The 26427-nt window shown below is 41.6% G+C and overlaps 1 protein-coding gene across 1 annotated transcript; it reads left to right on the top strand.

Annotated features, from left to right (window-relative positions):
• Positions 1–29: 29 nt before the first annotated feature.
• Positions 30–26099, top strand: syap1 (synapse associated protein 1). Its single transcript, XM_079497880.1, has 9 exons — positions 30–378; positions 4263–4381; positions 9513–9579; positions 11904–11977; positions 13075–13214; positions 14556–14695; positions 16536–16591; positions 21933–22089; positions 24005–26099. The coding sequence occupies exons 1-9, from the start codon at positions 183–185 to the stop codon at positions 24133–24135; spliced, it is 1080 nt and encodes a 359-aa protein (XP_079354006.1). The 5' UTR covers positions 30–182; the 3' UTR covers positions 24136–26099.
• The last annotated feature ends 328 nt before the right edge of the window (positions 26100–26427 follow it).

The following is a 26427-nucleotide window of genomic DNA, read 5'->3' on the forward strand; positions in this document are numbered from 1 at the left end:
AAAAAGCTAAGAAGAAGAAGAATAACCCCTCATCACCAAACTTCCTGGTTACGTCACATCACATCTAGAAAAACATCGAGTCAGTCAGTGTGTAGTGCGGATCATTGTTTAGCTCTTTATTTACGTTACGTTTTCATCGAGTTTATAGTCAGAAAACACAACAACGGTTGCTCATTGTCAGGATGTTGAAGGGCTGGGGGGCGTGGCTGGGCCTGGATGACCACCACAACAAGGGGTCCGTGGTGTCTGTGGAGGAACAACAACAGACAGCACAGAGTCAGGAGGAGAAGATTGTTCAAACACAGAACGAAGTCAACAAACAGCAAGCAGCTGATCCAGAGTCAGATCCCACGCAGGAGAATAATAAAGGACTGAGTGGTAAGAATAAGAAAACCCGAATGTTAACTTTTCTTAGGACTGATCTAGAGTCAGATCATTCTGGGCTATATAGAAGTGTATATTGTATACGTCTCTAAATGTTATTATGATGAATTGAAAATGGTGGATCCTGTTGTAAACAAGTGTAATGCTTTATTTTATGGTGTCGTTAGTTGTGCTTGAAATGTACTGTAATTCTCCAAACTGTTAATAAATACTTCAATCAATCAAGCAATCAATCAATCAATCCTATAACAGAATAAAGCACTGAGTGGTAAGAATGTTTTGGACTGATAAGAGTCAGATCATTCCTATAACAGAAGAAAGGACTGAGTGGTATTAATAAAACCAGCAGCATACTCAGACTCAGGATTCTAATGTGTTCACAAACATTGCATTAACAGGATATGAACTTGGGATATTTTAGAATAATTAGACCAGTGGTTCCCAGGGGGTCCCCAGCTAAATGATAATTTGGAACCAAATGGACCCTTATGGGTCTGTAACTCAGAGAGTGTACAAATGGAACCAAATGGACCCTGTTAGTTGGTTAGTTAAATTAGCATTGATTTTACAATATAAATTGGGGGTCCCAGAGATAGAAATGCTATTAAATGGGGGTCCGTAGACTAATGCATGTCAAACTGGGGGTCCTTGAAATTAAACGAGTTGAAAATCACTGCTAGAGTCATACAAATCTTCTCTTATTGGGGTCCCTGGCATATCTTTTCAAGTGGGGGTCTGCGGGCTAATGAGTGTCAATTTGGGGTCCTTGACATGAAAAAGTTTGGGAACCAGTGGGTTAGAGTAGACTATCAAGGTAACCTGGTGACACCTAGTCTGTTCCTAGTACTTCCTATAGCAACATAATTACACCACTAGAATTGTTTTATTTGGTGTTATTTACTTATTTTATCATCTATCCCTGTGGAACCCATTTAACTCTGTACCTGTGCGAGTAATTTTTTTTACTGTGTACTGATTATTCACAAACACTGCAGTATGTCTACTAGAAATAAACTTGTCCAGTCTAGCCTATAGCAATGGAAATCCAACAAAAAATGTATACAATTTGAACCTAGAAGGATTTCATTTGGAATAGTAATACAGACAGTAAAGTGATGCAATTTTATGAACTTGCCACTCATGGTAGGTTATATTATTCTTAGTTATATAGGTATTATCATATGTATAACTATTATTAAGCAAAACTCTGTGTAAATCATGATGATGATAATAATAATAATAATAATACTTTTGTGGAAGCACCATGATAGTCATCCCTACCACAAAATATTGTGATTGTGATTTGAATTTGTCATTGCCCAGCCCTATCTATACATTTGAACTAAACTAAGCTACCATACTGTACATGGAGTATGCAATACATGCAATGCATGTACTACAATTTACAATTTAGCAGACGCTCTTAATCCAGAGCGATTTACTGTACAATAAACATGGTGATACTGATGGCCGATATGGAAAAATATGATATCACGATATCTTTTCAAGCAGTATCATGATACATGATATTATCACAATATTTGCGTTTTTTTAGGGTTATTGTTCAAGTTAACAATGCAACCACCTACAAGGTAACAAACTAAAAGAAAAAGGAGTAACAGAACATTTAGATCAAAATAGTTATTAATGTTGGCTAACAAAACAAAACTACTTCTACAAAAGTATAAATTAAGGTATAGAACTGCAAGTCATGAAATGCACATTCATTGTATCTCCACATATACAATATCTCTGAAAAGGCATATTGTGGATCATACTGTACATCATCAATCATCGTACTCAAACAGTGTGACTGATGAGGCACACTGGTTTCAGTGGTCTGCCATGAGACTAGTCCAGGTGTGCCTTGGGATTTTGTGACAACCACACCTTACGAACAGTATGTTGTAACATGTGCAACTATTATAATTTTAACCACATGAACCCAAGCGTTTCCACATTCAGCGAAAATGTGTAGAGGGGTAAAAAGGAAGGGGTCTAGTGTAGACTTGTGGGGGACTCTGTCAACTAAATATGTATGTGTTTGTAAGTGGTGCAACCACTTTCTTAAGTAGCTTTGTGTGTGCCTGCCTGTCTGCCTGGTTGCTTGCCTGCCTGCCTGCCTGCCTGGCTACCTGGGTCTGAGCACGGAAATTGCATTTGGTTGGTTTGCAAAACCAAGTGCCACTGTTGTGCAGCCTAACACACACATACATAATAACTGTATATATGATAATTTCAGGTGTATCAGTACAGTACAGGTAACTGTCATTTCTCGACCGTTTCGGACGCGGGGCGACTCCCCGGGGACCCCCACACGGAGTTGCACCACTTACTTCACATGAGTGTGGGATTTGTTTTATTAATAAATATTTTTTTTAAAATGGCAATTTTCTCCTTTCACAGACATGCTTTGAGATTTTCATTCACCCATCAGTGTGCCTTGCACGACACGTTTGAAAACCACTGGACTTTCTGACCTCTGTTCTTTCTCCCCTTTCCTGTAAACCAGGGATTCCCAAACTTTTTTGTCCCAGGTACCCCTTTGGGGGGAGATAAGCATATACATAATCTTACATTTAGATGCCATTGAAACCATTTGTATTAAAACTTTTCAGTCAAAGTCACAACCACCCTTTCACAACTGTTATTTTAAGGGGCAATTCACACTATGGTCCCGGGTTCGCACTCGGGACCACTTGGCAGATTTTGTGGTAGTGTGAATGATGCGTACCGTTCCCGGGAGCGGATCGCACAACCGTCCCCGAGACCGCATGGGGGGTGGGTCTCTGGACCGTTGAAGTGTATTCAGATACGGATCGTTCCAATGTGAATGCATGCGTACCTAAAGAAGGAAGTGGACTGTTTTTTTTAAGAACGTGACATAATCTCTAGTTGACGAGCCAAGCGTCAACAAAAAAAACACACAGACGCTGCATGACGCGTAACACCAGCGCATTTCTCAACGCCGTCCGTCTCCTGTTCTGCGTATACGCGCAGCACCGCAGTACGCGCTGATCTTATTCTGCGGACTGCACGTGGCTCTTGGACTTTGATTGGCATAGTTTCCAAAGTAAAACAAAATAATAATAATGCTAAAGTAGAATCCATAGCAAACTAATATCAAACACGACACTGGAGCACAGAACTGACCGACACAGTGAATAGCAGGCAGGCTGACAGTGAAGTAGTATAATGGCAAAGAGCCAAAGGCAATGCAATGTAGTGTGTCTGGATTTATTGGAGACAATGTCGCAGAGTTGATGGTCATTGTCCGTGCGTACCAGCCATCAAGCACACCGCCATATGGAGGATCAAAGTGTGTTATGCAAGTGTACCCGGGTGCGCTGTTGAATCTCGGGCAATGTGAATCATGGCCATCGGGGACCAGGCAACCGTATTCGGAAACGGTTCCAATGAAACGGATTCAGTCCCTCTCAGTGTGAATTGCCTATCAGATGCTTAGAATAGATGTAGACCTATTTGACAGTGCAGAAACTGCCTTCCTTGATGCATTGACTAGCACCAATGAGCAACAGCTGGTCACAGAAACCCAGCCTCTGCAGTGTTCTAACTGAAAGTGACTGGTGTCTGCTGTTTCATTTCTATTCTAAAGCCCTTGAATATGATGGAATTACTGTGATTATGGTAAGCTCACATATCACACATACTGTACAATTCACTAGCCCAAAAAAAAAAAAGTTGACAAAACAAATCTGAATTATTTTGCGGACCCCCTGGCTATGCGTCCCGGACCCCACTTTGGGAACCGTGGCTGTAAACAACAAACGAAGGACTCCTGTAAACCTGTAATGTGACGACCAAGCCTGATTTTCAAATTATAGATTGATATGAACACTAAACATTTCCGTTTGCAGACTACATCTTCACCTTCGCCTCTTCTGCCTCCAAGAAGATCTCTGAGTCTGTAGCTGGGACTGCTCAGACCATCAAGAAGAGTGTGGAGGAAGGAAAGATCGATGGCATCATTGACAAGGCATGTATATTCTGAGAGAGAGAGAGAGAGACTGATTTAGAAGACATTTTTTTAAGTGGGTGCGTGGCGGTGATCCTTTTTATGTTATTGGATTTGGAACTCTGTGGACCGGGCACCCTGTAAACTAAAGAGACAATTGTTTGAGACGAAAAGTGCCTGCATTCCTTTGAAGTTATATTGTTAAAAGACTTGTCTGGCAACATGTGGAACATGATGCCAGTGGAACAGTTGGAATGTGCCTTGAGGTGGTTTTCAATCTCACATGCATGTGCCAGAGCACGTGAGCGGCTCTTCGCCCTCGACGGCTTTTGTCCCGCTCGTCATTCACTGGTGTTCATCCCCCCCCCCCCCACCCCATGCCGCTCTCCGCTCACTCAGCGCTCACCTTCATTTGCGCATCGGGCGCTCCGCTCAGCAGCAAAAAATGACGGGGGACAAAAAAAGAAAATTCTGTTTTCCTGAAATTGGCTAATTAAACAGCATTATTGCCTGAAGGCCTTCGTAGAACATGGTTAAGTACTGGTTTACCACAGCCTGTACATTATTAATAACCGTTAAGTACTGGTTTACCACAGCCTGTACATTATTAGTAACCTAACCGTTAAGTACTGGTTTACCACAGCCTGTACATTATTAGTAACCGTTAAGTACTGGTTTACCACAGCCTGTACATTATTAGTAACCGTTAAGTACTGGTTTACCACAGTCTGTACATTATTAGTAACCGTTAAGTACTGGTTTACCACAGCCTCTACATTATTAGTAACCTAACCGTTAAGTACTGGTTTACCACAGCCTGTACATTATTAGTAACCGTTAAGTACTGGTTTACCACAGCCTGTACATTATTAATAACCGTTAAGTACTTGTTTACCACAGCCTGTACATTATTAGTAACCTAACCGTTAAGTACTGGTTTACCACAGCCTGTACATTATTAGTAACCGTTAAGTACTGGTTTACCACAGCCTGTACATTATTAGTAACCGTTAAGTACTGGTTTACCACAGTCTGTACATTATTAGTAACTGTTAAGTACTGGTTTACCACAGCCTCTACATTATTAGTAACCTAACCGTTAAGTACTGGTTTACCACAGCCTGTACATTATTAGTAACCGTTAAGTACTGGTTTACCACAGCCTGTACATTATTAGTAACCGTTAAGTACTGGTTTACCACAGCCTGTACATTATTAGTAACCGTTAAGTACTGGTTTACCACAGCCTGTACATTATTAGTAACCGTTAAGTACTGGTTTACCACAGCCTGTACATTATTAGTAACCGTGTCCACTTGGTTTTGCGAGAGCACAGGTTCCTCCTCCTCTTCCTCCTCTTCTCCTTCAACGTTACGTCAGGGATTAAATGCCTTGATCATGTATGTTGCTGGCACGGTCGGTCGCCACACGAATCACGCGTTGATGAATGTTCCAATTTTTCAGCACAATTTTTCATAAAACGCCACTCGCGCTCCGCGCCACTCGCGCTCCGTGCCGCTCACATGCTCTGGCATGTGCCGGTGTTTATCCTTCTGTATTTGTTTTTGAACAGGACATTGCACAATTAATTGCGACCGCACCTCACCTGACCTCACCCGCGCCCAGGGCTCGACAGTGCGACTAGGTGCTTGCATTTGCTACTAAAAATAGCACTGTGCGAGTTGTAAAATTAAATTTGTAGCACAGGTGCGACTACAGAATTTGACCATTCAATCGTGATAAAGACAAGGCTCTACAAAAAGTGCACATTCTATAGTCGCGGTTCTATACCTAAATTTATATTTCTGAACGGCGGTGTCGTTCGCCAAAAAGAGCAGAGCTACAAGCTAACAACGTGTCGAGGCTCAATGCGGTGTTCATTTGAAGATCTGTCCCCTTTGCTCCCACCGCACGCCCCTCCCTGTGTTGCTGCTCAGTTCTCTTCCCTGTCAGCAGCGGGGCGAACCTAGCAGAATACGGATAGCATGGTAGCACAGAAGACAGAAGGAGTTGCTAGGACCCCGACACGTTGAATACTAAAGTTATTTGGAAAGTTTGTAATGTTAAAACATCACTTGATATAACTTTTAACCAAACACTGTTTGGAAACAGCGTGCAGCCGTGCATGTGCGCACGCACGCACGCACATGGAGTGGACGGATTGATTGATATACCAAAACAACCCTTGCTTAGCACCTCGCTTTCAAAAGCGTGTGCGCTGCGCAATGCGAATGACCGACCTGGCTGGATACATATTAGTCAGTGGCTAGCTCAGGTCCATAGCTCTAAATGCAACGCATTAGACTAGAGCTATGGACCAGAGCTAGTCAGTGGCCTGCATAATGAGCAACGGAAAAAAGGCAAAGATCCCCCCCACCACCTCCTTCCACCACGCCGAGGTGTAGCCTATGGCCCTTTCTGAAACCAGTCCCTTGACTTGAAGTGCTCTCGGGAGGTTCCCTCGTCAGAAAGTGCCCCTCCAGCTGAATCAAGTTCCCTTGATTAGGGTGCTGGGTATAAAAAACTGTTTGGAAATACACTCGCCCTCCTTGTGCAGAAACAGGAAACAGACACCATCCGTTGCCATGGTTACCATCACGCAATTGTGTTACCTGTTATTTTGTTTGTACAGTTATATTGCATTGTATCGTGTATGTTTGTGACATGTGGATTTCATTAATATGGAAAAAGGAAATACAGCGTGACTGTCAAAAATGACATGTCATATACATCCATGGTGTTTATAAATCATTGTGTTAAAAGTTGTTTCTTATAAACTTTTCATTTATAGTTTTTTTCACGGTGGGGTAAATAAAGAGCCCTTGTGAACATCAGTTGGAGTGTTGTCTATTCTGCATCAGATGAAGATTGTTTAGGAGGAGTTTATTTATCATTTATTTGTGGTGGTACTTACATTTGTAGGTTGCGGTTTCCATGCGGACAGAGAACAGGGCTGCACAAGGCAATCGAGTCTAGATCGGCACAGACTCGCTCTTGAGGGCTTTATAAGCCACTTCCACTCAAGGCTGCTTGGTTTCGGACGACACTTAATATGGCGCAGCCTCGCGTGAACGCGCATATCGAGGGCAAGTGTGTAGAGCGAGTGGCGAGGAGCTGGTTTTAGAAAGGGGGTATATGTCCGATGTTCTGTCTGAACTGAAGCAGTCAAAGCCAAGGAGAATGTTACAATACTAATTCACCATCGAGTAGCCTCGCACTAAATGTCACACTCACAGCAGGATAAAAACGGATAGTCTGTCTGTCCATCCATGAGCAACATGAAATGAATTGATTATCTATCTATCTATCTATCTATCTATCTATCTATCTATCTATCTATCTATCTATCTATCTATCTATCTATCTATCTATTTATCTATCTATCTGCATACAAAACTAATAGTCTATCAGCATAAAAACAAATTGATTATATAGATTATAGATTATATAAAAACAAACATAAAAATGATATCCAGATGAATATCAATATTGTGATCATTTCTGAATAGGTCATATCACTTTATTAAAGAAAAATCACACCTGTGTGAAGTGAGGGGCACTCTTATCATCATACATCATCATGAATCATCTCATACTGGCCAATCAGAATGCCTGTTGCCTGTGATTGGTTAGCTGATTTGCTCGTTTACATATGACGTAAATTGTCCTTTCAATGTCAATGGCTTTTAATGTTTTGATGTTTAATTTACATCATATTTAGCGGAATTTACCTAATTTCTCCGTTCATTGTCAATGGCAAATATTGAGACGTGTGGGGACTAAAGCTGTATATAGGCCCTCAAAAACACATTATTTGATAACTTTTCATCGTGCTCCTAAAATAATTTGTGTGCTACTAGATTTTTCAACTTAGTAGCACACGTGCTACTTGGAAAAATGCTAAGCGTCGAGCCCTGCCCGGCCGCGCCTCACCTGGTGGCGGAAACAGGAGGTCTACATTGTTGATCCTGCTAGTAGCATATGCTTGTCTCAAATATTAAGCCATGCATGTCGAAGTACAATTGGCTTGTACAGTGAAACGGCGACAGTTTACTATGTTTACTATGAAAACCTGCAAAGCCTGTCAGTCAGTCTGTCCGTCCGTCACGCCTCGTGATATGGCCAATACAGAATTCATACCATATGTTGATCTGACCTCATCAAACCCTGTACACTCAATACACTGACCCGCTGCCACCCTTAGATCTCCATATATGGAGCTGACCTGTTCTGACATTCCATATGTTGATCTGACCTCATCAAACCCTGTACACTCAAGACACTGCCCCCGCTGCCACCCTTAAAATATCCATATATGGAGCTGACCTGTTCTGACATTCCATATGTTGACCTAATCTCATCAAACCATGTACACTCAAGACACGCTCCATATATGGCCAGTACATAATTCATTCCATATGTTGATCAGCGCTCGCCCAGGCTGATGTGTTCCCGCAACTTCACCCCTTAGGGCGCGGTTGCTTCTCGCCCTCAAGGCGTTTTACTGGTATTATGACTAGATGTCATTATTATTAGATTATTATTATTATGACTCTAGCTCTGGTCCATAGCATTAGGAGAACGTCTCCTTAACGCTATGGTACTTTAAACTTCCTGCGCACGCATGAAATCGTACGACTTTGACTGCTGCAAAAATAACAAGAACGCTCACCAATACAATGTCGTTTTTTGGAGTTGAAAGTGTACTTTCCCAACCACACGTAGAAAATGCACTTTTTGGGCATAAAATACAATATTTCGGCGGAAGAAAAAATATATTTTTGTTACTCCACTGCACCCTCTGCAGATCTTGCCAATAGAAAATCCCCATTGACCAGATTTTTCCTTCCGGGGAAATAGTATTGGTGAGTGGCGAAATCGTTATTTTTGCAGTGTGTTTAGTGTGAGATGAGACCTTTTCGGACAGGCTCCAACCTCTCATGTGACGTAGAGTGTCTGCTAAATTGTGTGTGTGTGTGTGTGTGTGTGTGTGTGTGTGTGTGTGTGTGTGTGTGTGTGTGTGTGTGTGTGTGTGTGTGTGTGTGTGTGTGTGTGTGTGTGTGTGTGTGTGTGTGTGTGTGTGTGTGTGTGTGTGTGTGTGTGTGTGTGTGTGTGTGTTTGCGCTCGCGCGCCTGCGTGCCCGTCCGTCCAGACTTTCCTGGGAGATTTCCAAAAGGAACAAGAGAAGTTTGTCCAGGAAAATAAATCTAAGAAATCAGGTAAGAATGAAAGCACGTCAAATGTCCTAATCCTTTTGTGTTCTTCTCGTTACTTCACCACTTTCACCTGGATGTCCTGGTTGAGTCCTATTATTTCCGACGGAAGAGTGAACGTGAACACAGCTTCTGGACCAATCTTTAGCCCCCATGGTCACAGAACTAAATATTGGACCCAGGCATAGAGACAAATCTGAAGGAAATCCACATTATTCTCAACCTTTCTCTGTCCCAGCAACACACGCTCGTGGGATCTAGTACCAGTAAATTTGGAGCGAAAAAAAAAAGTTGTTTGTTGTCATGATTTGTCACCATCCGAGTTGGCTTTGTATACTCCAGCAACCAGTGGTTTCTGCTTCTGGTCGAGAGACCGGGGCTGACGGACAGATCGGTGAACCAATCCAGGGTGTGCGCAAATCTGAGCCGCGGCCCTCCCATCTAGGCCAGAAATGTCTAGCGTTAGCTCATGCTAGGGACAAGATGACCTACATTTTCCCTTCATTGTCAAGGGCTTTTTTAAAACAAACCTTGAACTAAAAACAAACATTAAATTATCTTTATTGTTAATGGGATTTAATGTTTGTGTTAGGGACAAGATGACGTAAATTTTCCCTTCATTGTCAATGGCGTTTTTGAAACAAACATTGAACTATTAACAAACATTAAACCTGTATATAGGAGGGGCTAGCGCCCCTCAATAAAATATCACTTGTGTGAAGTGAGGAGTGCTCTTATCATCCCACATCATCATCTATCACATTCTGTGCCAATTCCGTCTCATACACACACAAACACACAAAACTGCATTCCGGGGCCATTCCGTGCTCTCTCACACACACAGTCACACACACGCACACAAAGTTGTGCATAGGAGGGGCTATCACCCGTCAAAATATGTATAGCGAGTGGCACACTCGTAGCTACCAATGCCAAAAGTTTTATTGTGGACACAGAGACAAGACCAACTGTCCGAAATGATCTTGTCTCTGTCGGACAGTTGGTATTTGTGTCTGCAATAAAATCTTTGGCATTGGCAGCTACAGTACGAGTATGCGGCTATACTTTTTTTTATTCTATCTTTCTATATCAACCATCTTTGGTTCTCTTTAGCACCATCCATAATTACAATTAATTGTCATGGTCATTTTAGGTTAAATAATTAATCTTTGCGTTATATTAACAGATTAATCGCCCAGGACGAAGTTCTTTGTCCTTTCTATTAGTAACGCCCGACGCTCAGGACGAAGTATTGTCCTAAAGACGAAGTTTATTGATACGAGAACAGATCGCCTGGCTGTATAGCCCAGGCGCGCCTGCTGGGCTCTCCTCGGTGACGCGCAAGACTGAGACGTCATCAAAAAACTCCCTCCTCTGTTTAGCTGATGAAAACGAAAATCTTAAAACGTTCATAAATCGCGATCTAAATCATCCCGTCTTTTTCTGAAAAAAGATCCTGTGTTAGACGGCGCTCCGCGGTCCAGTCGCTAGTCTCGATAGATTTATTCTTGTCTCCCGTTGTTGTCGATCGATTCTAAAGTGCTGTGGCTATTGTTAGCTGCTACACAACATCATGAACTTCCGGCCGGTCCGTCCGGAAAAGGCGTCCGTGTTTATAAATCGACTGGGCGCATGAATGTAATGGATTAAATAGTTCCGGGCAATTCAAGTGTTAACTAAGCTGCGGAATCAAGGATTTTTTTCTGCGGAATTAGGAATATTCTCCACGGAATCAAGACTTTTTCTCCGGATTCCTGTGGGGACTAGTTAGAGTCCACAGAAGTGAACCTTTCAACTCGCTGTTTTCTGCAAGACATTACTCTATAAGCCATATCTCCAAAACTGGTGGGACAAACTGAACAACCAATATGTCAATTTGAAGCTATGATTCCCTGCTTTCACATGACATTAAAAAACATTGAATCACTTGGCCTCGGTCAGAAACTGTCACAAATGATGCAAAACTGACCCGGGACTGGGAATGGTTGTGGTCACTTTCTAGAAAAGAGAAACTATAGTTAGTCCCTATCTTACCCTTTATCCCTAAACTTCTTTGCCATATTTTACTATCTTGAAAAACATTTTAAAATCGTTCAACAACTAGCCGATCTACATTGACAAGTTCTGAGCTTATAGATAGGTTTTTTGAACAATTTTAAAACGCACGTTTTATGCACAGAGCCAGTTAAGCTCTGACAGCATCTAGTGCGAACACAACTAGCTCTTTATTCCTCGTTCCCTGAAGGGCATTTCTCTATGACCTGTGGAAACGTAATAGGTGTGCGTGTGTGTGTGTGCGTGTGTGTGCGTGTGTGTGCGTGCGTGCGCAGACTCGGCAGTACCTCCCTGGGTTGGTTACAATGAGGAGGAGACCATTCAACAACAGATCCTGGCTCTGTCTGCTGTGAGTACTGCAGTTCATATATATATATATGGTGGTGGCAACATGTGCCTGTGGAACTGTGCTGTATATATGGCAGTGACCCCCAAACGTTTTAGCTGGAGACCCGAAAGGGAAATGTCTCCCCCGAGGACCAAAAATAGTGAAAATAGCCAACTTCTTAGAATGTTTTATAGCTTTGATGTTTTTATGTTGTTTATGAAATTTATTTGGAAAAAGGTTCGATTTTTTTTTGTTTTTAGACAATGTTTTAAAATAATAATTGCAAAAAAGGAAGGAAGGAATACCCAAAAATTAAGCCAGGGACTGATGGCGGTCAGAGAACCACAGGGGCGTGTGCACTGGCACTGCCCTTTATTTTTGCGCAGTCAGAGAGCAGAGCTGTCTGTCTTCATGTTGCCAGGCAACCAGATATGCACCTGTCACTCACTTTCAGGCCTCCGCCCCTATCACACAGGAGATGTCTCTAGAGCCCAAGTTCTTAAAGTGTGTTGACTCTGAGAGAGTACAATTTACAATTCAGGCATTTAGCAGACGCTCTTTATCCAAGAACGTAGCATCACTATAAACAATATAATATATAGAGCGTCGAAGTCTGACGTCAATATCGGTAGAAGAAACAGACTGTATCAAATATGACTGACTGACTGACGCCGTTTGTTTATTTTTGGACCGATGTTATTAACGTCCGTGAACCCCTTGGTACCAAGTGGCGTCAGGACTTCGGCGCTCTATATGTTACAGTAAAAGTGAAAGCAAAAGTGAGCATTCCGTCTCCCTCGGGGGGACCCGGCCTCAAAGGGACCCAGCCGCGGTCAAACCCCCCCAAACTCCCCAAGCTGTGTGTGCGTGCGTACCCCCCAAGCTCACAACACGCCGATCTACAAGCTCACAACACATCGCAGTGTGACGTGTTGTGAGCTTGTAGATCGGCTTTTTCTGGTTATCAGTTATTTTAAGATTAAAGGGTATTTGAAGTGATCAAACTATGGAATTGAATACTCGTTTAGAAGCATCTTCCATGAACATGAATGGCCTTACAAATGTCATAAAAGCAAAGAGGTTAATATTTTATTTTTTGCTTTATTCCATGACTTTAGGACAGGAGGAACTTCCTGCGCGACCCTCCTGCAGGCGTGCAGTTCCACTTTGACCTGGAGCAGATGTATCCTCTGGCTGCCGTGATGCTGGAGGAAGATGAGCTGCTCAACCGCATGCGCTTCGACCTCGTTCCCAAACAGTCAGTCCTCCAGCACAACTCTCTCTCTCTCTGTGCGTGTGCGTGTGTGCGCGCGCGCGTGTGCGTGTGTGTGTGTGTGTGCGTGTGCGTGTGCGCGTGCGCGTGCGCGTGCGTGCAATTCATATCGTTGCTGTCTGGCAGAAACATCTCATCCATTTTTTTTGTGTTTTATTCGTAAATTAAAGCACTATACTTGATCATACTACAGCGCCACACGAAAACAAGGTTAGAAGACGTGACAAGACAGACAAACTCAAATTCCTGACATTTTTTCCCCAGGAGTAAAAAGAAAAGAGACAATAAAAACAAGAAACAAAACAGATCTGCTATTTTTGAATTTGAATCCTGAACGGAAAACAGTTTTGGGCATAAGGTTTCCACCCAACAGAGACGATACTGTATGTATGAATGCCTACAATTGACGATATTCAGACCGCGGCCATCTTGCGAGCAAGGTGATAAGATAAATATGTGCAACTTCCCATAGACAGAACATTTTTATCCCATGATTTTGCAACCCATTTTTTCACACAGTGTCAACCCAGTGGAATTGTGGACACAATTTTGTTTCATCAAATGGTGGTCCGTTGCTCAAATGCTGAATAAATAATGGGATATGAAAAGGGTTGAAAACCGCAAGATGGAGCCCTATGTCTTTCCCAGTGTGACCAGTAGGTGACCTGGCCTGAAAACCAATTAATCAGTGGAACAGTAGGGAGACCACTCCAAGTGTGCTAGTTGTATTGCATAACATGCTGTGTCTACCATCCAGATTGACCATTATTGTATTCATTAAACTTAGTTCTGGATGTTAACTTTAAGGGAATCAAACACAATTAAAGTTCAACACTGTAATTATGGAAAGGCCTTTGGATAAAATGATGTTTTACGAAGGGATTTAAAAGACGGTGATTTATTGGACCGAGGTCCTCGGGCAGGCCGTTCCAGAGTGGAGAAGGCCTGACGGCAAAGACACAGTCACCATTTGTCTTCAGCCTGGACTCAGGAACAACCAGCAGCTTTCCGCCTGAGGCCCTCAGGCTGCACACACAGGCTTATAAGCTAAATAAGCTAATAACTCTAAAATGTAATTAGGAGCCGGGCCATGAAGTGCCCTACTATAAATTGGGCTTGGGCGCTCGGGTGGCACAGGGGTCTATTGTAGGTCTATGAGCTTGTAGGTCTATGAGCTTGTAGGTCTGCTATTTTTGAAAAATCGTAAAAGTGTGTGTGTGTGTGTGTGTGTGTGTGTGTGTGTGTGTGTGTGTGTGTGTGTGTGTGTGTGTGTGTGTGTGTCTGTGTCTGTGTCTGTGTCTGTGCCTGCCTGCCTGCCTGCTACAGTGTGAAGGAGGATGCGTTCTGGAGGAACTATTTCTACCGGGTGTCTCTGATCAAGCAGTCAGCGCAGCTCACTGCTCTGGCTGCCCAGCAACAGATGCACAACGATGGACAAGACAGAGAACAGGATGTCCCTCTCCCAGGTCTGCATTTCAATACAATGGATTCAACATACTAGAGAATAGGATGTCCCTCTCCCAGGTCTGCAGTAATGTAAATAGGTTTTCAATGTAATGAGTCCCGGGATGCAGGGATGGTCTTTTAGATGAGTCCCAGGGACATTTTATGAGTCCCACTTCACCGACATTAGGAGTCATATTTTGCCATTTTACAAATTGCAGCATTTAACTCCCATTTAATTTTATGTGGTTATAATGTGGTTATATTCATGTAGAAAACAGAATAAGAAAAACATTATTATAACTAAAGCTAACAAAATAAACTGGAATAAAAAACAGTACAGTAGTACAGTTTAGTGCATCCCGTGGATGCAGAGGTCGTTGTTTTATTGCGTCCCTTAACTATAAACTGCATTTTGGGATGCAAAATGCACCCTATTTTAATCTCTGGGTCTGCATTTCAATACAATGGATTCAACATACTACTACTCAGTGTTGTTTTTGGCAGCAAAATTTCATTTTAGTTTTAGTCATAGTCTTTTGAATAGTTTATTTAGTTTCAGTCACATTTTAGTCACCTGGAATGCTTTAGTGTTGCTCTAGTTTTAGTCGACTAAAATGTCATGCCATTTTAGTCGACTAAATCTACGATTGATTTAGTCGAGTAATATGTATTTTGGTGGGCCTTGATGCCGTCGTAATGGCTGATTTTACACTTGCTGAAAATAGCCGATCTACAAGCTCACAACGCTGCGACGCGTTGTGAGCTTGTAGATCAGCTATTTTCAGCATGCAACCAAATGTAAAATGACTAATAGTGGATCTCTTGTCCACTAGTCCCTTCCTAACATTTTAGTCTAGTTTCTATTTGTTGACGAAATTGTCAGTATATTTAGTCTCAGTTTTAGTCATCATAGCTTAGTTATCATTTATATCATGCTATTTCGTTTTCGTCAGTGAAAAAAGGTAGTCGACGAACATTTTTCGTCATAGTATTAGTCGACGAAAACAACACTGCTACTACTACTACTACTACCACCACCACCACCTACTACTATAGCACTAGCCTACCTATTATATACTAAGCCATCATGTTTTCTATGGAAGCAGATACTGTAGCCTATACTACAGGCTCTCAGTGCATTACTTGTAGAATAGGCTAGTTTCAGTTATTATTTTAAAGGAAAATTTCATACTAGAAGGCTTTCTTACCTTTATTTGTAGTTGTTACGTCCCCACCAAAGAGGTCCAGGTGTTATTTTGTGCAAAAGTGCATTTATGGCTATTTCCCCTAATATAAGCCCTCAATGGGGGTTGTTTTTTTTAGGTCAGCCTAGGTTGAAGCACACGTCCGGTGCTTCAACCTAGGCTGACCTATAAAACTAACGGCTGTATGTTCATCATTCAGAAACCTATAACACTAACCACTGTATGTTCATCATTCAGAAACCTATAACACTAACCACTGTATGTTCATCATTCAGAAACCTATAACACTAACCGCTGTATGTTCATCATTCAGAAACCTATAACACTAACCGCTGTATGTTCATCATTCAGAAACCTATAACACTAACCGCTGTATGTTCATCATTCAGAAACCTATAACACTAACCGCTGTATGTTCATCATTCAGAAACCTATAAAACTAACTACTGTATGTTCATCATTCAGAAACCTATAAAACTAACCGCTGTATGTTCATCATTCAGAAACCTATAACACTAACCGCTGTATGTTCATCATTCAGAAACCTATAAAACTAACCGATGTATGTTCATCATTCAGAAACCTATAAAACTAACCGATGTATGTTCATCATTCAGAAACCTATAACACTAACCGCTGTATGTTCATCATTCAGAAACCGTCAGACCAAAAACCCCACCTGTTTCCATCAGTGACATCATCATGCAGAAGGTAAGAGCAACCTTTTTATGTTTGACATACTCAGTCGCCACGGCTCAGTCATTTGGATTCCATAGAAGCCAGCATGTCTTCCATTTAGTCCGGGAGCTAGGCCCAGCCCTCATACTATTTTTTGCTACCTTTTTTTCACTATTATTTCCTGTTAGCATATACCTTGGGCCATCTCAAAATGAAGGGACCACCCCCAACTCGGGGCCGTTTGGTTTCAGGGGCCCCAAAACCCCTTTATTGGTATATGTCTCTGGCGAAATTGTGTAAAGGCAAATACAAATTCACTAAAATTACATGGATACACATGGAAGTGTGAAATTTGGCATGGAGTATCCTGACACATACAGTATGGGTATGTAGCAGAATAAGATTTTGGGGCTATCTACCATTGTGTTCTTAAATATGACCTACATCATCTCCAGAAACACAAAAATATATACTGTCCGCTTAACAAATAACAACAAAGATGGTTATTTCCCAGCACATTATGGTGAATATCACTGCCTCACTTGTATGTAGAAAACTTCCCATATCCTTAAGCTTCAATTTAAGACCAAGATGACCTTTCTATCTTGAAAATTGCTCTTTCTGTAGCCAAAAGTCTGCACTATACCTCAAATCGGTGAAAATTGTATATTCAGTCAGTATCAGCTATAGGCCTACTTTTAATGAATGACTGGGTTTGAACTGACTCCACATTATGGAATATTTCTTGCTGTTTCGTACTTGAATAAACTATGTTAAAAAGTTTTGTCCCCGCTACCATTTTTATACAAATTAGTGCCGCATTAGTGCATTATCGAAAAATCTATTTTCACTATATATCTCAGCCAATATTGCACTTAAATGAACAAATAAGGTGTCTAGACCTACTGGTATGTTTTGAGGGTCAAGGATCTCAGTGAAACTATTCTTAAAGTGACCACATATCTTTACAAATATGGTATCTAGACAGATGCTGCATTTTAAAGCGAGCATTATAGCAGTGGTTTTCAACCCATTATTTGTTTGGCATTTGAGCCACGGACCACCATTTGATGAAATTTAGTCTCATACCCAAAACGTACAATGTTTTGTCGTCGGCTGACAACAATAATTTAACTGGTAACATTTGGTTACCAACTCCATCATTTAGCTGGGGACCACCTGGAACCCCCTCAAGGAAAAATAGGACGACTTTTTAGGAAAAATAGGACGACTTTTAAGTAAAATGGGACGACTTTTTAGGAAAAATAGGACGACTTTTTAGGAAAAATAGGACTACTTTTAAGTAAAATAGGACGACTTTTAGGAAAAATAGGACGACTTTTTAGGAAAAATATGACGACTTTTAGAAAAAATAGGACGACTTTTAGGGGAAAAAAGGTCGACTTTTTAGGAAAAATATGACGACTTTTAGAAAAAATAGGACGACTTTTAGGGAAAAAAAAGGACGACTTTTTAGGAAAAATAGGATGACTTTTTAGGAAAAATAGGACGACTTTTAGGAAAAATAGGACGACTTTTAAGTCTTTGCTCATTCTTGCTCAACAGTAAACAAACCAACACAGTATTATGTATAAATCTGTACATTTCTAAAGTGACAATTTAATTATGTAGTAATTATTAGGCTGATTAAGAGGTAATTAGCCTGCCAATATATATATAGTTTCCACTCGGAATGAAGCGAGTTGAAACTATGTACATACTGTGTATCTTATCATAAAAACGTCTATCTGAAGACGTGAGTTCTTGAAACCGGTAGATAAATACTGTGTTACAGTTCCCCTCAATGTAAAACAGATCAAATGCACACAGACAGAATCAAAGAATAGTCCGGAGATTTGTTTAGATTGTACCAGCAAAATGTGATATTTATTATATCGAAATACTGGTTACAAAATACTTGCACCTGGTCGGTATATAGTCATACATTCAAATAAAAACATAGCAGGAACGGGCGCGTCATGGTTAATTCAAATTGGACATGAGCCATAAGGACTTAACCATGCGCGTTGAAAAGTTATATTTGGTAGACTGTGGTGATTGCTCCTGGGTAATTCGCACATGAGTTGTGCAAAATAGCCAAGGGCAAACGTTATAAAGTCCAGTCTTAACCAAACAACAATTTCAACTATAGCTCCGTTCAATGTACAAGCACAATGCAGAAATAGCAAATAGTTTCAGGAAGAAGACAGAGGGAAAAAGAATGATCTTCTCGCGAGGAGAGGCTCTATGGTTGGCGTCAATTTAAGATTTAAGTGACAAAACTAAATCAAAAGGGAGCTCACCCTATCATTAGTTCTGAACACTATTTGTATCAAACAAATGTCGTTCTGGGAGCTTGAATGTTTTCTCAATACATCTTTGACCCACCTTTTTGATGATAAACCTCAACGGCGCTTGGAAACTGGATACCAGGGTAAAGTTGACAAATTAGTTTCCCAGCGCTGCACGCGAGTGTATCTTTACTCGTCCTTCTTTAGTTAAAGTATAAAGTATAAAAGTCGATCAAATCGTTTCATATGGAAACCCACAAGTTGTTAGCAAACGGGACTTGCTCTAAGAGTCCTGATGTGGTTTTCGCGGCGGTGCAGCCCACCGGCTGCCTGCTTGGCTGGTGCGTGGCAGCCAGCCGGGGTCCCAAGTAAAAAGAGCCTTGTGTCTTAGTTGACACTTCATTATATGGAAAGGTCTGAAACTAAATTAGGCATTTTACTTTTTCTTACTCCAAATCTAGTTTGAACCAGTTTTAGTTGGGGATTTAACAGAATTGCTTTTCCAGCTTTTACGATACCCAGGCCCTTCCTGTGCGTGTCTATTATTCATTCTTATTGCCTGGCCATCTCTACATCTCCTGCTTTGTGATCCTTCAAGTGTTAGTATACACACGTGCGCACGCATACACACACACACACACACGCGCGCACCAACGCACACACATTTCCTCTCATTTGACGGACATGTTCACTCTGGTCACAACTAGGCATGCCGCGGTTTACCGAATTTCGGTAATACCGCGACAGGAACAGCCACGGTGTTGATACCGTGAGATTTCCGAGCTTACGGTATTTTAATACAGCGTTGGTGGGCGGCGCATGCTGCGCGCATGCAGTGCAACTCCACTCCCAGACTAAGGCAAAACATTTATTTTCACCACACAGCTGCAGTAGATTGAAAAGTTGCTTCCTACCTTTGAGTTAGTGTTGCTGAAAGACACCCAGATCCAATTGTATATTCCATATTTCCACATGTACTAAACTAAAAGTGTGAACTGTCAAGTGTCAACAACACAGAGGCACGCAGTTGTGAGCATGCGCAGACTACCTCTGCTCCAGCGTGCAGGGTAAAACGGCCATTAGGGGGAGCCATAGTACAGTGAAATACAGTGGGGAATAGCTATTGATTCATTGATTGAATACTTTATTGGCAGAAATGTAATCAGTATAGGGTACAGTCAAACACATGTCCAAAGGGATCACTGAAAAAAGTCCTTGCAGTCTTGTTTCCATTCGGTCCTGGGTAATCAATTCATAATCACGACAAGTCACATGACAAATAACAAAATTGAAATTATCATAAAAGGTAAAAATAAAAAAATAAGATATGTAGGCCTACAGGTTGGGGAACAAAGAAGGGCTTATAAGGAGGTGGGGGTAGTCACTAGACATAGGTGGGGGGGGGGGGGGGGGGCAATCTTTTTATTTTATTTTATTTTTTATATAAATACCGTGGAATACCGAGGTATAGGTTTTCAATACCGGCACCGTACCGTACTGTAAAATCTCATACCGTGGCATGCCTAGTCACAACGCAGTGGTTAGAACATGGATAAAACAAAGAGGAGCAACAGTAATAATAATATTTGAGGACAGATGTCCTGCACATTTATTTATAGCGTTGCATGAGTGTTTGCAGCCCAGAATCGTTTAAGGCAGGCGCATGTCAGTGTGTCTGCATGTTGTAGTTATGGATGTTTTGCCACGCAGGTCTGTTTGCGTGTTGACTCTGGCGTGGCGACGCAGAGTCTGTTCCTTGGTCGAAGCGGTTTGTTCCGTGCCAGCCTATCTCTTCTCATCTCCTGCTTAAGCACTTCAAAGCCCCCTTCTCCCGGCAAAAGGGGTCGCTGGGAGGTTGATGTTGTCCTGACTGCTTACTCAGTGTAAACACCAAACTGGTGTGTGTGGTGAACCAGTGAGTTAGTGCCAAGAGGGATGTCACCCTCCCCCTGTTGCTTTGTTTCTCTTAATTATACTCACTCAAGAGGAACCGGTTTGGGGCGGGTGTTGCATTGGTACACATTGGCATAATGTTAATTTCAACTTCTTGGTTCCCTCAGACTACAATTACATAAGGCCTTTTTAATAATTCTAAAATGAAACTAATACCGGTTTAAAAGTCCATTACTGTGGCAAAATTAATAATCGACAAACTGTTCTATAACATTGGGATCCCCAGATTATTTTGGAGGGGTCCCCAGATGATTAGCTTAATGTGCAACATTGTTTTGTCACTCTACAGTAAACAAACCAACATACCAACGTAAGTGCATACACCGCAGGGTGTCTGCACATTTCTAAAGTTACACTTTCATGACTTAAGGCCTATTTGATACCAAATTGTCATATTATGAAAGACAGAGACAGACACATTGTGAAATATAGCCTGTCTATACTGATAAAGTAATTATATAGATACTGTGTAAGTATTTTTGGTTTGGTGCAATTTAAGCAAGGTAATACTACGTCCACTCTTCACAGCCTTGAATATAGGAAATGTTGGGAGTGGGGCAGATTTAGTTAGCTCTTCAAACACAATTTCCGAAATGTATTTGCTCAGTAGGTAGGGGAATGCCAAATTACAACAGAACATAATTATCCCATTAAAACTGGGAAAGCGTCATTTTTAGAATTTTTGCGTTGGCTGTTTCTGTGAGCTGCTATTCTGCTATTCTTTTACATTTTAGAAATATCTTGAAAGTGTTAGAACTACTGATTGAGAAGGCATTTGTAGAATTGGTCTTGGGATATACGTATACCATATCACACACACGTGTGTTTTTTTTCCAACATGGGTTGCATTTCCAACCCATGTTGCCGTCTAACACAGGATCTTTTCTTAGAATTGGACGGGATGATTTAGATTGCGAGTTATTAACGTTTTAAGATTCTCGTTGTCGTCGGCTAAACGGGGGGGGAACATTTTCGATGACGGCTGTGAAGTTGATGCGATCGGTTTTCATATCAATAAACTTCGTCTTTTGGATAAAACTTCGTCCTGAGCGCTGGGTGTTACTAATAGAAAGGACGGTGAACTTCGTCCTGGGCGATTGGGGTGTTAAGTTGTTGTTGTCCTCTCTCAGCCACCTCAGGAGGAAGACGAGATGTCCACCAGCCCTGGTGTGTCCGAATTTGTGAGCGACGCCTTTGACTCCTCGTCCATCGACCAGGACGACTTCAGGAAGGAGATGGAGCAGCTGGTTCTGGACAAAAAGGAGAGCAGCCCCCCCACCCCTGATGGTCAGAATCCTTACTTTCCTAAGGGTTATAGGGTACTTGAAGCCCCCCCCCCCCACCCCTGATGGTCAGAATCCTTACTTTCCTAAGAGTTATAGGGTACTTGAAGACCCCCACCCCTGATGGTCAGAATCCTTACTTTCCCAAGAGTTATAGGGTACTTGAATCCCCCCCACCCCTGATGGTCAGAATCCTTACTTTCCTAAGAGTTATAGGGTACTTGAAGACCCGCACCCCTGATGGTCAGAATCCTTACTTTCCTAAGAGCTATAGGGTACTTGAAGCCCCCCACCCCTGATGGTTGTGAGCTTGTAGATCAGGTATTTTCAAGAGATTTTTTTTTTATGTATTTTGAATTTCTGCATAATGAGTACTTTCTACTTTTGGTACTTTAACACAATCAGTGTCGGGATTCCTTCAAAATAGAAGCTCTGGGGTGCCGGGAAGACATGGCCGCTTTTACTCTGAACCACCCCCCGGAAACAAACCAGGAAAAAAAACTGAAATATTTTGCTAGCTTACCTTGGTCTCGAGTCTATTATATCGCTAGAAGCTCCAAAGCGTTCATATTTTGAACGAGAGTCATGTTGAAGTCAGAAATGAAGCGCTTAGTATATCCATTAGATCAAAACCACGGAGAGCGCCCTAGATGAGCAGATACGAGGCATTCTTTCTGCCACGCTAACAGTTAATCGAACGGTAAGCTAATATGACTGAAGAGCGAAGTACGGTGGCCGAGAGTCCGACTGAAAAATTAAAAAAAGGAAAAAATTCAGAATATTCTCCCTCGCCTGATGATATTGAGGATGCGCTAGGACGTGTACACACGTCCAATGCACCGCTCGATTGGATTCCCTAGGACGTGTGGACACTTCGGATGAACGGAAACGGTTAATATGTACATTTTGAAATTGATACCAATACTTTAATACTTTTTCTCAAGTAAATTTTGATTTACCGTACTTTTACTTGTAAATCTTCCCACCACCGTCTCAGAGGAAGTGTTCAGTAACAAATGTCAGTACTTTTCTTCCCTTCCCACCACCGTGTCAGAGGAAGTGTTCAGTAACAAATGTCAGTACTTTTCTTCCCTTCCCACCACCGTGTCAGAGGAAGTGTTCAGTAACAAATGTCAGTACTTTTTTTCCCTTCCCACCACCGTCTCAGAGGAAGGGGCGACTCACACCTTCGCATCTAGCATACAACATTGATGCATGCTAGATGTATGAAAGGGTTTGTTTACATCTTGCCCCAATGCATTTCCAATGGAAGTCACATGGTTTGACACAACATGTGTTGTACAACAACTTGTGTTGTACAACAACTTGTGTTGTACGGCTTTCGGCTGTGTTTCGACTGCCCCCCACCCCCCCATACAACACAAATGTTGTGTCAAACCATGTGACTCCCATTGGAAATGCATTGTGAGCTTGCATCAGTCAATAAGTCTCATACAACAAGCATACATCAATCTGTTGCGAAGGTATGAGTCAGGCCGAAGTGTTCAGTAACAAATGTCAGTACTTTTTTTTGTCTTCTCACCACCGTCTCAGCAGTGGTGTAAAGTAACTAAGTACGTTTATTTTAATTTTGATTAGAAAACATACATTAACCACTTCAACACTATACATTTTGGCAATTTCAAAATAGCTGATCTACAAGCTCACAATGCGTCGCAACGAGACATCAGCTATTTTCAATAGATTTTGTACACATTTTGAACTTGTGAAATGGGACATTCTGCAATATGAGTACTTTTAGTACTTTAAGTACAATTTGATGCTGATACTTTTGTACTTTTACTCAAGTACATTTTCAATTCCATACTTTTACTTGTAACAAAGTACTTATACATTGCAGTATTGGTACTTTTACTTAAGTAAAACAATTGAGTACTTTTTCCACCACTGCGTCTCAGAGGAAGCAGCCGACTGGGAGAAGGAGCTCCAGCAAGAACTCCAGGAGTACGAGGTGGTGACGGAGTCGGACAACAGGGACGACCAGTGGGACCAGGAGATCGAGAAGATGCTGCAGGCCGACGACGGCTAGACCACCGTCCTTCTTCTCTTCTCTTCTCTTCACTTCACCGTCTTCTCACTCAGCAGGCCCATGAAGTATGACCCGGAAGAGAGCGCCCAAGTCCTGACGTCACTTGCTATTTTTTGTTTTTTTCCTTTTATTTTCGCCAGGGTAGTAGCTGATCACAAGTGCTCATTTTCAGCAACGCCCTCAACATAGACACACACATTAAAACCTGGGAGCTGACCAGTACAACCACAGTCTTATACTGTTGGCCACTAAGCAGCTCCACTGGAGCAGTTTGGGGGTTCAGTGCCTTGCTCAAGGGCACTTCAGCGGTGTTGGGTGAATCACTTCCCCACCCAGATTTTCCTGCCCTTCGGCAACAAGGGCGCTCCTCTAACCAAAATTGGTGCCAAGGGTTTCTTGGAAGTGTTTTTCTCTATGGAGAATAACATGCGGTCATCTTAAAATCGTCTCATATAAGAATTGTGGTCCAAGAATAAACAAACGGTGCCGGCGGTATTGTCGGGGAGGTGTCTCTGTATCGTTTACGACAGTCATGCAGTCACTTATATTTGATACAGTCTGATTCTACTGAAAATGTAACTAATTCGGCAGCAGTAACATTAGCGTTTTCTCAGTCAGTTGATTCTTCATAATCCATATGAGTGAAACGGCCGGTATGATTTGTTTATTTTTAAAACACATTTCTTATGAGAGGTGATCTAAAATCCCCTCTATGGGGATTATAACACAATAAAAAAAACTGTGGACTTCACACCCTCTAGCGATATTGACGGCAGACTTCGGCGCTCTAGAGAGGCAAAGGGGGTTTAGTATTTTCCCTCCTGTATGATTGTGACCTGTCGACTTGTATCCATGCTCTATAACAGATAATAAAACGAGTAAATAAGCATAGAGAAGACGTGTAGAAGGTTTGGGACATACAATAGTTATGACCAGTGCTGTTGACAGTTTGGTGGAGTGTGTCCTTTAGGACTGGGCGATATGGACAAAAACCTAATGTCACTATATATGTTGTTTGACCAGATACTTCCATATTGATATTGTGGCGATAATGATCTTTTTCTTTTAATCTACAATCAGTAGCTAGATGCTATTTCTGAAAAAAGAAAGCATAAAATAGGATTCATGTGATTAAAAACCAGGAAAAGACAACACTTATGCCATATCACAATATCCCAGATGATATCAAGTCTATATTGTTCGTAATATTATTACGAACGATATAGATATCGTTAGGGACCGAATACAGTGCTATATTTTATTTCTGTCCTAGCGCAACATGAAAAATGAAGATGGGGCAACCAAATGTTTGTTTTTCCAAGCTCCGCAAGGCCACAAAAAGTAGCCAAGCTACCTTTTCTATGCACCTCCAATACATCAATTCCTTTTCCCTATTCGGACATACTAGGGTGTAACGTCACTGTAGCTAAAATAATAATATCAATATATTGCCCATGCAGCCCTTAAGGTCCTTTGCTTCTCCCTATAGCAGTGGTTCTCAAAGTGGGGTCCAGAGACCCTCTGGGTTTGTGGAGGGCTTTCCAAATGGACCCTCACAGATCTGTAAATCTGAGAGTGTACAGATTGAACCTCCTTATGGGTCCATTTGGTTCCATTTGTGCATGAGGGGTATATACATTTGTATGGGGGTTCCTTTGAAATGGACAAAAGATGTTTAAGAGAACCACTGCACTTTAGTTTACATTAGTCCGTTGTGCTAAAGAGGGAAGCCTGCAGATGGCGCTTTAGTACCAGTCCCAGACGTTCTACTCTGGTAGAGAGGGGCCTGTCTGAAATCATAGACAGACTTGGAAATGTATCTTTATTTCAACTTCTATTAGTGGTGATTTGTACAGTTTAATTACTGACGAAACTAGAGCTAAGTGTATGTAAATAAAGGGGATTGTGACAATGCACAATAATGCATAATTATCTAAAATAAATTGCCATAAATTGCATAGGTATGTCCTCTTAAAAAAAGAAAAAAAAACGTATTTGAATGATTCCTGATAGTTTGTGTACTGCATATTTGAGGTTTCTGTTTGATACTTTCTCTTAATAAATATTCCTTTTCTTATTATGGACAGAATTCTGTGGGTGCATAATTGTGAAGTTTACACAAAGTTTACACAGTTTTGCACAGGTGGATATTGTCACTGTTGGGTAGAGACTCTTGCCTCCATATTCTAACTTTTATGTTCTTCATAAACAAACGCCCTACTTCTGTGGTTTTCAACCAGTGGTCCTTGATGGGGTTCCAGGTGGTCCCCAACTAAATGGAGAGGTGGTAAC

The sequence above is a fragment of the Electrona antarctica genome, assembly GCF_951216825.1.
Source record: "Electrona antarctica genome assembly, chromosome: 3".
NCBI lineage: Eukaryota > Metazoa > Chordata > Actinopteri > Myctophiformes > Myctophidae > Electrona > Electrona antarctica.

What these genes read in the sequence shown, in the direction of transcription:
- syap1 (XM_079497880.1), top strand. Translation starts at nt 183, where the DNA reads ATGTTGAAGGGCTGGGGGGCGTGGCTGGGCCTGGATGACCACCACAAC. An exon ending in AGATCCTGGCTCTGTCTGCT is followed by an intron (nt 11,978 to 13,074) that starts GTGAGTACTGCA and finishes CCATGACTTTAG; the next exon opens with GACAGGAGGAACTTCCTGCG. An exon ending in TTCGACCTCGTTCCCAAACA is followed by an intron (nt 13,215 to 14,555) that starts GTCAGTCCTCCA and finishes TGCCTGCTACAG; the next exon opens with TGTGAAGGAGGATGCGTTCT.